General features: G+C 38.3%; 1 protein-coding gene and 1 long non-coding RNA gene across 5 annotated transcripts; one reads left to right on the top strand and one right to left on the bottom strand.

Annotated features, from left to right (window-relative positions):
- Positions 1–3,247: 3,247 nt before the first annotated feature.
- Positions 3,248–4,459, bottom strand: LOC107750712 (uncharacterized). The gene is made up of 3 exons (XR_001641170.1): positions 4,283–4,459; positions 3,437–3,489; positions 3,248–3,351 (listed from the first exon to the last, which is right to left on the bottom strand). It is a non-coding gene; the product is annotated as an uncharacterized LOC107750712 (long non-coding RNA).
- Positions 4,460–6,355: 1,896 nt separating this feature from the next.
- Positions 6,356–10,627, top strand: LOC107750689 (uncharacterized). Of its 4 annotated transcripts, XM_016566197.1 has the most exons (5): positions 6,356–6,526; positions 7,401–7,576; positions 7,656–7,824; positions 9,112–9,222; positions 9,902–10,627. In XM_016566197.1, the coding sequence occupies exons 2-5, from the start codon at positions 7,531–7,533 to the stop codon at positions 10,176–10,178; spliced, it is 603 nt and encodes a 200-aa protein (XP_016421683.1). In that variant the 5' UTR covers positions 6,356–6,526; positions 7,401–7,530; the 3' UTR covers positions 10,179–10,627. The 4 variants fall into 4 exon arrangements, 2 of the variants coding, with proteins under 2 accessions (XP_016421683.1, XP_016421684.1); XR_001641166.1 differs by lacking the exon at positions 9,902–10,627 and having other exon boundaries at positions 6,358–6,526; positions 9,112–9,557; XR_001641167.1 differs by lacking the exons at positions 9,112–9,222; positions 9,902–10,627 and adding an exon at positions 7,922–7,953 and having other exon boundaries at positions 6,358–6,526.
- Positions 10,628–11,751: the final 1,124 nt, after the last annotated feature.

Raw genomic sequence — 11,751 nt, 5'->3', positions numbered from 1 at the left:
TTTTGACCCAGCGGGTTAGTTAAATGTTTAACCCAACCTTCTGGGTAGTAACCCAGCCGCTGGGTCAAAACAGCCCAATTGCTGGGTTTGTCCCTATTTTACCCAGCACTGGGTTGTATTTAACCCAGCATTTTTTAGAGTGTACAATAATAAATATAAAATATGTCTAAAAATATTTTATTTGCTGCTTAAGAAATTTGCTGTTCATTTCTTATTATCAGTGTTGCAAACAGTTGTGCTTCTTTTTTGAGGAAACTGTGATATGTTTTAATTTTTCAGGATTCTTTAGGCAGTAAAGCTCAAAAGAACAACATTTTTTAAGTAGAAATCTTTTGTAACATAAATGTCTGTACTGTCACTTTTTTGATCAATTTAATGTGTCCTTGATTAATAAAAGTATTCATTTATTTTATTTTATTTATTTTTAATTATAGTATTAATTTATTTTTTAAATACTTTTCCTAAACTTTTGAAAAGTTGTGTATCATGTTTCTACAAAAATATTAAGCAGCTGTAAAAAAAAAAAAGTTGTAAAAAATTATATATAAAATATATTCTAATATAAAATGAATGCAACATTTATTAGAAATCAATTAAATTTAATTTAATTAAAAATATAGTTGTTTTCCTGCATTAAAATTTTAAAACTTTTATAGATCAGCAATCTCAAAGGAGTTCTCGGTTATGCTTCGGTTAAGTAGCAACTTCAATCTCCAACAATAAAAACAAACACAAATTAGACCACTTGTTACATTCTGTAACATACTAAAAAAACATCTTAAATTACCGACTTCACCATTTAAAGTCATTCATTATAAGAGGTGCCAAGTGTTCAAAAAAGCAACTATGAGATGATAGCTAGTTAATGAGCTCATTCTCTCTTGAGCGTGTGTGTAGAGGTGTGGAAATGGAAAAGTGCTCTGATATTATGAGAGAAGAGCTGCTCTGTCCTCCAGCTCACTAAATACAGACATGCTAAGCTCAGAGAATGCTAGCGCACACACACAACTACATGCTGAGCCCGCAGTCATCAACACACGGACACATTGTTCATTACTGCAGGAATATAGCTATAATTTTAAGAGTTTTACACTCAAATAAACAATAATTTTATGTTGGCTGATTATTGCAGGTGTTTTTTCCCCTGAATGTATCTCTCAGACCATTTGAAATCATCATTCTCCTCACCATCTTTACAAACTGTGTAGCTCTGGCTGTTTTTATGCCCATGCCTGAGGAAGATACGAATAACACCAACAGCATCCTAGTGAGTCTCTCTCACACACAAATACAAAAGACTCCACCTTAAGACACACCCCCAACCTATAGACCACACCCTCATACACTCCCTCAACATATAAAGCCTTGCCCAATACCTGTAGACTCCTCCTTAAGACACACCCCAAACTTATAGACCACACCCTCACACTCCCTCAACCTATAAAGCCTTGCCCAATACCTGTAGACTCCTCCTTAAGACACACCCCCAACTTATAGACCACACCCTCACACTCCCTCAACCTATAAAGCCTTGCCCAATACCTGTATACTCCACCTTAAGACACACACCCAACCTATAGGTCACACCCTCATACACTCCCTCAACATATAAACCCTTCCCCAATACCTGTAGACTCCTCCTAAAGACACACCCCCAACATACAGACCACACCCTCATACACTCCCTCAACATATAAACCCTTCCCCAATACCTGTAGACTCCTCCTAAAGACACACCCCCACCCTATAGACCACACCCTCATACACTCCCTCAACATATAAAGCCTTGCCCAATACCTGTAGACTCCTCCTTAAGACACACCCCCAACCTATAGACCACGCCCTCATACACTCCCTCAACATATAAAGCCTTGCCCAATACCGGTAGACTCCTCCTTAAGACACACCCCAAACTTATAGACCACACCCTCACACTCCCTCAACCTATAAAGCCTTGCCCAATACCTGTATACTCCACCTTAAGACACACCCCCAACCTACAGACCACACCCTCATACACTCCCTCAACATATAAACCCTTTCCCAAAAGCTGTAGACTCCACATTCACCTACAGACTCCGCCCCCAAACACACCCTTATTATACAGTCTTCATCTGCTGTAGATAGTTTACATACCCAAACTAAAATACGGTTTATTTAAATGTTTCCACATGCATATAAAGTTCTTATAAAACATTGACATTGAACTATATCCCAAATACATCAGTGTCAAGTTAGTCTTTTGGCAGAATAACTGACACCTAATGCCTGATAGTCATCCCACTAAACCCTTGTAAGCATGCGTGACCTTGACCCAGGTGACTGAAAGAAGCAGGTGCTTCGACCGCATGCCGCTGGGACGCCTGCATGTGTGGACGCTTTAAAATTAGCCACAAACTCAAACTATATGCTCTCACACGGTCGCAGCACTCTCTCATCACTGCGGTGTTATCTAAGGATGTTGTGCTTTGTAATTTGATATGTCAGATTGTTCATTTTGTAATCAGGTCGACTTCAAAGCATTTCAATGGTAATAAAGTAATGCATCTATGCAGCACTGCGCAGACCGATCGGCGGCTGACTTGAAGCAGTGCATGCCGGTTAGAAATTTTGTCCGACTTGAACCGGCGCCGACGCCACGTCACTGTCACGTGTGGCATCAAAGTACAGCGATAGCGTTTCAAGAGCAGCCGGTTAACTCAGCTGGTGCAGTTTCTCAAGAGCGACTGCAGGAGCGCTGATGACGACACAGCTGTTTCACGATTGGCCAAATTCACCACATGACAACAATGACGTGTGTTTCTAACATCTTCAAATCCAATACTGCTCATAAATCTGTGTTTTTAGAACAGTAAAAGCTTTTTTACTGTAGTCGCAATGTTATATTGAGTCACGTTTATCATGAAAGCATATATACCCCCACTTTATTAGTATTTAAATAGTATATATTTACGTTGAACTTTATTCTTGAACAGATGGCGCTGTATTAAGCAGTATATAAAAAGTGTTTCTGTTGCTCATGAAAACGTTTCTGAAACGTCTGTGTATTTGACAAATATTGCATTTAATTCACTTCCTCTGTGATAGAGTATGCAAACACCGCGCGAGCGTCACTAACGGGAGCAGAAAGTGTCCGGCTTGACGGCTCCGTTTTCAACTCCGCCCCCGACTGCAAGCGGCTACTCTCGTTGACTGCCGTCTGTAGCGGTGCTTCAAGTCGAACGCACCTAATACCTGTATACTCCGCCTTAAGACACACCCCCAACCTATAGACCACACCCTCATACACTCCCTCAACATATATACCCCTCTCCAATACCTGTAGACTCCGCCTTAAGACACACCCCCAACCTATACAACCTATAGACCAACACTCCCTACACTCCCTCAACCTATACACCCCTCTCCAAACTCCGCCTTAAGACACACCCCCAACCTATAGACCACACCCTCATACACTCCCTCAACCTATAAACCCCTCTCCAATACCTGTATACTCCGCCTTAAATAAAATAATTAGTTTTGCTGAAATTATGGCAAAGATAAATGTGTATTTAGAAGGTAAATAGGGTCCATTCTGATTTCAGATTGATTTAAACGAGGGGGGGAAAAAAACATTCAAAAAATGCTTAAGCAAGTTTTTAAATAAAATAAGTTTTGTTGAAATTATGGCAAAGATAAATGTGTATTTAGAAGGTAAACAGGGTCCACTTTGATTTCAGGCTGACTTTAAATGAGAAACAAAAAAAACACCTTAAGAAGTTGTTGCATTTGCTGAAAGAATTTGTTTCTTTTCAATTATGATGAAGACGAAGATTAAAGTGTATTTAGAAGGTAAAAAGGGCCAGTTTTTATTTCAGACTTATTTTAAATGAGAAATAAAGTAAAAATACTACAATCAATCAACACTGCTTCTCAACAGACATTTTTCAGCTGTATATGAAATAGAATAATGTAGAGTGGGACATGCCGGTATCCGGCAGAAATGGCCTGGATGGTGAGAAGTGATAATAATGTATATTCTCTCAACTTCCAGCAGACATGAACTCCGTTTCCCATCATGCATCAGTGCATCCAGACAGTACGGTCCAGTGAGTGCAGCCGAGTTCCTCACTCAAGACTTCCTCTGTGATAGAGTATGCAAACACCGCGCGAGCGTCACTAACGGGAGCAGAAAGTGTCCGGCTTGACGGCTCCGTTTTCAACTCCGCCCCCGACTGCAAGCGGCTACTCTCGTTGACTGCCGTCTGTAGCGGTGCTTCAAGTCGAACGCACCTAATACCTGTATACTCCGCCTTAAGACACACCCCCAACCTATAGACCACACCCTCATACACTCCCTCAACATATATACCCCTCTCCAATACCTGTAGACTCCGCCTTAAGACACACCCCCAACCTATAGACCACACCCTCATACACTCCCTCAACCTATAAACCCCTCTCCAATACCTGTATACTCCGCCTTAAATAAAATAATTAGTTTTGCTGAAATTATGGCAAAGATAAATGTGTATTTAGAAGGTAAATAGGGTCCATTCTGATTTCAGATTGATTTAAACGAGGGGGGGAAAAAAACATTCAAAAAATGCTTAAGCAAGTTTTTAAATAAAATAAGTTTTGTTGAAATTATGGCAAAGATAAATGTGTACTTAGAAGGTAAACAGGGTCCACTTTGATTTCAGGCTGACTTTAAATGAGAAACAAAAAAAACACCTTAAGAAGTTGTTGCATTTGCTGAAAGAATTTGTTTCTTTTCAATTATGATGAAGACGAAGATTAAAGTGTATTTAGAAGGTAAAAAGGGCCAGTTTTTATTTCAGACTTATTTTAAATGAGAAATAAAGTAAAAATACTACAATCAATCAACACTGCTTCTCAACAGACATTTTTCAGCTGTATATGAAATAGAATAATGTAGAGTGGGACATGCCGGTATCCGGCAGAAATGGCCTGGATGGTGAGAAGTGATAATAATGTATATTCTCTCAACTTCCAGCAGACGTGAACTCCGTTTCCCATCATGCATCAGTGCATCCAGACAGTATGGTCCAGTGAGTGCAGCCGAGTTCCTCACTCAAGAGGTGAGATCATTATAGAGATATAAAAACACCTTGATTTTCATGTATTCTTCTGGTTTTGTTCCTCAGGCTCTGACCGCCGGAGGTTTGGAGAGTCTAGCCAGCGTCTGGCGTTTCGTGTCCGTGATGAAGGCAGAGATGGCCGAGGCCCTTCACGTGGATCTCTGGCATTACACACTGCCAGGTGTAACGCTCATCAGAAAGCATTAATCAGGACTCATATTACTGTGAGGACTGTTTTATGAGCAAGTGTTCAAACATATCCATATTAAATACATGCATACATCCGTAAAAGGACTGATAGTAGGTTGGATATATATATATATACACTGCCGTTCAAAAGTTTGGGATCAGTAAGATTTTTATTACTTTTTAAAGAAGTCTCTTCTGCTCATCAAGGCTGCATTTATTTGACCAAAAATACAGAAAAAATCTGAAATATTATTACAATTTAAAATAACAGTGCTCTATTTGAATGTAATTTAAACTGTGATTTATTTCTGTGATGCGCAGCTGTATTTTCAGCATCATTACTCCAGTCTTCAGTGTCACATGATCTTTAGAAATCATAATAATATGCTGATTTGTTATCAATGTTAGAAACTGTTCTGCTGCTTAATACATTTTTTGGGAACCTGTGAGATTTTTTCAGGATTCTTTGATGAATAAAAAGTTTAAAAAAAAACAGCATTTGTTCAAAATAGAAATCTTTTGTAACAATATACACAAGCGTTCAAAAGTGTGGGGTCAGCAATTTGTTTTTTTAAAGAAATAGTTTTATTCAGCACGAATAAAAAGTGACGGTACATTGTTAAAAATATTTCTTAACCCTGCTCTTGCCATGAAAATAGACCTTTCTTTATCTTTTTCACCTTTTATTTCATTTGTCATCTTATTATTGTATTCATCTGATTTCTGATATCTGTTCTTAATCTCCCTTTAAATGTTTATAAATTTGTTTATATGCCTATTTTTGTATTGATTTTACCTTGTTCTTGCCATTAAAATAGGCTACATTAAAAAAAAATGTTTAATTCATCTAATTATTTGTTCATCTTTAAACTTGTTTGCTAATTTGTTACATATATTCTATTTTAAATATGCATGTGTGTGTATCTCTCTCACTTTAAACGTGTGTTAATTTGAATCATGGGGTCTCCAAACTGGCTCCTGAGGGCCGCTGTGCTTTAACTCCAACTCTAATCAAACACTAAACTGGTTCAGGTGTGTTTGATTGAACTCTGCAGGGCAGCGGCCCTCAGGAGCCAGTTTGGAGACCCCCAGCAGAGGATGTTATATAGGATGACTGAACGTTTCTGAGCTCTCCTGGTCCTCAGAGATCTGTGCTTTTATTGGATTAACGTTGGTTAATCCGTGTGCACCGTATGGAGTCTCCGGGACCTGCATGCAGGACGGTTCTGAATGTTTTCATGGCAGACTCTCCGGTGAGTAACACATATTCTATAGCTTCATTAACATAGAAATCTACATTTGTGACCCTGGAGCACAAAACCAGTCATAAGGGTCAATTTTCTGAAATTGAGATTTATGCATCATCTGAAAGCTGAATAAATACGCTTTCCATTGATGTATGGTTTGTTAGGATAGGACAATATTTGAAAATCTGGAATCTGAGGGTGCAAAAAAATCTAAATATTGAGAAAATCATCTTTAAAGTTGTTCAAATTAAGTTCTTAGCAATGCATATTACTAATCAAAAATTAAGTTTTGATATATTTACGGTAGGACATTTACAAAATATCTTCATGGAACATGATCTTTACTTAATATCCTAATGATTTTTGGCATAAAAGAAAAATGTATCATTTTGACCCATACAATGTATTGTTGGCTATTGCTACAAATATACCCCAGCGACTTAACACTGCTTTTGTGCTGCAGGCTCACATATATATTTCTATAACAAAAATGCGATAGGTTAATTGTAAACTACACAGTGTTCACTTTCCTGAGTGGAATACTAGTTTGTTAGAAATGTACAATTTCTTTAAGTCGTTGGTTATTTGCATATAATATAAATTGGTTTATTCCCTTGTAACACAACAAAAAAGTTCTTTGGACGTGTACCATAGTAATTTAATGAAATGCTCTTGAATACCATTTGAATATGGCATTCAGTACCAAAGCATGGTATTTGTAGTAAAACTGTGGTTATACAAATGGAAATCAATACACATAATCATGGTTAATTTTCATAAGGGGGGTGTTATTACTCTGGTTTGCAGTTTAATTAAGAACAAACAGATGAGGTGTATTTAAATGGGTCACATTTGCTCTGAATAACCGTGTTTGGAGCAGGTTACCGGGTGTCTGTGGGGTTAAGCTGCACCCATGAGCCAGTGTGGGCCAGTCAGACGGGCGTAAGGAGTTTATAATATTACCTTCACCATATGGAGCGTCTCACAGCTCTGCGGGTGTCCAGAAGATCATGACAGAGGAGCACGCAACAGGCGGCACATGCCTGTCCCAATCAGGTAAACCTGAAACCCCATTTCCAGAACCAAAAACTAATTTCTACAATCTCAAAAAGTATTTAAATGTATCAATTTACAGACCGCAGAATGACTGTAGGAGCAGAGGGCGGGGCTTATGTCACAAAGGAGGCGTGGCCTGCACAACCACGCCCTTTATCGCATGACCAGGTCACATTAGTAGTTGACAGGACTCATTTTGTGGTGGATCCTGCAGTATTCACAACTTACCCGGATACCGTGCTTGGGAGGTACTGAACACAAAAAATTAAAGGAATAGTTCAGCCAAAAATTAAAACATTCACCTTCAGGCCATACGAGATTAGGATGAGTTTGTTTCTTCATCAGGTTTGGAGAAATGCAGCATTGCATCAGTGTCTTTTCACGGGAGGAAGTGTTATTATGGACTGGTATTTTAGTTAAAAACATCTTAATGCTGGATTTGTTTGAGCTTTTGTCTTCTCCAGATGTTAACTGATGGACTGGAGTGCTGTGGATTATTGTGATATCCCGCCGATGGGAGAGGAAAACTCGCAGCGTGAGCGCACTTTTATTAACGCAAAGAATTGAGAACGAAAACTTGAAAAATCTAGACACAAGCTGCGTCCGAAATGGTCTATTAGGTACATTTGGTTTGAAACCTACTTCACGGCCTTTAAAAACGTATGTTTTATTTCGTGCTGTCAGACGATTAATCGCGATTAATCGCATCCAAAATAAAAGTTTTTGTTTACGTAATATATGTATGTGTACTGTGCATATTTATTATGTATATATAAAGACACACACATACAGCATATATTTTGAAAATATTTACGTGTATATATTTATATTCATATAAATTATATCATATATAAATATATTTAATATATAAACGTAACATTTTTCTTAAATATATACATGCATGTGTGTGTATTTATACACTGTAAAAAGTAAATATGGGAAATTTAAGGTGCGTCCCAAATCGCGTACTTATGCACTATTCTATGACGTTTTTTTAGTTTAAATAGTGCGAGTAGTGCGTTCACACTGAAAATTCCAAAAAGAAACAGTGCACTTTAAATACTCGGATGACGCACTTAAATAACCGAAAAAACGAAGTGTGGAATGTTGGACACTTCATGCACTCAACGGTCACAGCTTTAATTTCGTAGCGAAGGGGGAGGGGCTATCAGACTCCTATTATGAATGACAAAATAACCTTATATAATTAATGCACTACATGACTGAGGACATAGTGCATAAGTACATAGTGTATGAGTGCATAGTGCGTCATTTGGGACGCAGCTTTAGACTTTCTATATCTGCCATGTGACCTACAAAGTAATTTGTGTCCGTTCACAAATTTTGACCGAAGTAGTAGGATGTCCAGTTACTTTTCACCTATTTTTTTTATTTTTGAATAGTACAAATTCAGATGTACTACTCATTTGCAAACGGTTCTTCGCAAAACATATAGTAGTAGGAATATTCGCACGCATTGATAGTGCCAAAACAACTAAATATCAAAAATAAAATGCGCTCTCTTGTTCCTCAAGTCATCTACAGCACCAAACTCTACCGCTTCTTCAAGTTCATCGAAAACAGAGACGTCGCGAAAGCTCTGCTGAAGGAGCGAGGCCTAAAAAACATTCGCATCGGGATCGAGGGTAAACACACACACAGACTCGAACCTTGAGAGATACGATACGCTCAAACGCACCACGAAACCTTACAGAGTGCATTAGTCCCGCCCACTTTTTCCATTTTTAAATTGGACTTGTTAAACCTTTATATGCCATGAACCAAACCAAAAGGCTAGGGAGAGAATAACAACATTACAAACTTTTATTTGAAGCAGAAAAATATTTGAAAATTGGACAAAACAAAGGTACAAGGCTGTGAACCCAATGAGGGAAAATAAATACAATCACGTGAAGCATTGCAAACGTTATAAATCGAATTAAAAATGATGGAGAAATATGAAACTATTCATTTAAAGTTGTTGATTACATCTAGAAAAACAATATATTAATGCAAAATTTGCATACATATATGTATTTAAGTAGGGTTGCAAAGGGGCTTCAAGGGAGTGGGCGGAGCTAAAGAGCTTTTTTTGACGCAATTTGCTGCCCCAACTCTCTAATTGGTGGAATTTCTGCACTGCATTATGGGTAATGTAGTTTTTCGCCACAAATTCCACTGTTAAGCATGATTGCTAACTGATGGCTAAAACAAAAGCATGTTGATTAACAAGCAACACTTTAAAGGTTTAAGTTATCGTTAGAACGGACAAAATATATGATGTTTTAATTCCAGAGCCCAACCTGACTCTGTTGTGCGTCTCAGGATACCCCACACCTGTAAGGAGAAGGTGAAGCGGCGTCCAGGTGGCAAGTCCGAGGTCATCTACAGCTACGTCCAGCGTCCCTTCATCCAGCTGTCCTGGGAGAAAGAGGAAGGGAAGAACAGACATGTGGACTTCCAGTGTGTCCGCAGCAGGAGCGTCCCGAGCCTCATCACCGCCATGGGGGCGGGGCCTACGCGGGACGGGGCCACGCCCACTCCGCAGGTCGACGAGTTAGATCGGCTGAACGGCCCCGCCCCTCCCAGTCTCGACCAATGACTGATGGATTAAACTGTTGGATTTGGAACGCTGGACAATCATTCAACTCATTCATAATCATGAGGATATAATTATTCGCTCATTAATATTCAGCCACTCATTTCATATTCATATACACATTTGACTCATTTAATCCGGGCCACTGGTTCAGTCTAGATGGATAGTTCAGATAGATGACCTTTGAACTTAAAAGTACTTGAGATCTTTTCACCGTTGTGTCCTTGAGCAAGATTTTGCCATTACTGCACTGCACCTAGCTTTGGATAAACAATATTTGCTTAATCAATAACTTAATTAATCACTTTTTAAGGGCTTTAGATTATTAAAGATATCATGCATTACTTTAGAAATCATTTTAGTGAGGATTTTCTGTCTGTTGGCGCCATCTAGTGTCAAGGAGCAAGGAGATGATGTGTAGAAGATAGAGTAAAATAGTGTAAATATCACTTATAAAGGATTTTCTTGTTTTTTTGTTATCATTTGTAAGTAGTTTTGAATAAAAGCATCTGCAAAAGTTTGGAATAATTTAGATTTGTGTGTGTGTGTGTGTTGTTCTTCTGCTCACCAAGGCTGCATTTATTTTATCAAAAATATAATAAAACCAGTAAAAATAGTGAAATATTATTACAATTTAAAACAGCTGTTTTCTATGTGAATATCTGTTAAACTGTAATTTATTTCTGTGATGCGCAGCTGTATTTTCAGCATCATTACTCCAGTCTTCAGTGTCACATGATCTTCAGAAATCAGTCTAATATGCTGATTTGCTGTTTGATTTTCAAAAACATTAAAACATTTTAATTATTCCCAAAAAATTTTTGTATCTTTGTTAATTTACTCCAAAAAAGTTTACACAATTAAAAATCATGTAACATTTTTATTGCATATATTTATAAACTTTAAAATACACTTCTGGAAATGAACAGAAGATAACAAGGATATAAACACACATTACAAAAACGGCTCACGGTTAAATATCAATATAAAATGATGCACTGCATGCTAAATGAGAAATAGAGTCTTTTACGTGAAACTACTATTGAATTGAAAGGTTTACAACCCGTGGTTTGCAGGTTTCTCAAACAGTTAAAAATATCGGATGCTAACATTGTCTTCTATGATGTGCAACACAAGCACACCTCTGCTAAAATGGGGTCTCATGGCCCTTTAAACATCTTCAGAAGAGCTATCGTTGTTTATAGAGACGTGTAGGTGTTTTGACATTAGATCTGCTGAAACTTGCCCACAAAAGCGTTTCAGAAGATGATCTTCAAGCGTGAGTGAAAAGAGAAAACGCTGCAGTGTTGGTGCACACGGAGCGGATCTCTTCGGTGGTGTTTTGGGGATTTTTCTCTATGGCTTGCCGCTCTTCATGTAGGCGGAGATGGCTCCTCTGGCTGTGAGGCCCTCGAAGCGCTTGTAGGTGTAGTTGATGAAGGCTCAGTCCTTGTTCTTGTAGTCCGACTCCGGGTGATGGTTACTCGCCGCCGCCGGACCTCCACAAAACACAGTTCAGACACGATTCGATTCGGTTCTCAATTCATTTGGATTTATATATCAGCTGCTCTACATC

The sequence above is a fragment of the Sinocyclocheilus rhinocerous genome, unplaced genomic scaffold, assembly GCF_001515625.1.
Source record: "Sinocyclocheilus rhinocerous isolate Xijiao unplaced genomic scaffold, SAMN03320098_v1.1 scaffold302, whole genome shotgun sequence".
In the NCBI taxonomy this organism is placed as follows: Eukaryota; Metazoa; Chordata; class Actinopteri; order Cypriniformes; family Cyprinidae; genus Sinocyclocheilus; species Sinocyclocheilus rhinocerous.
This window is presented reverse-complemented; position numbering and strand designations above follow the sequence as displayed.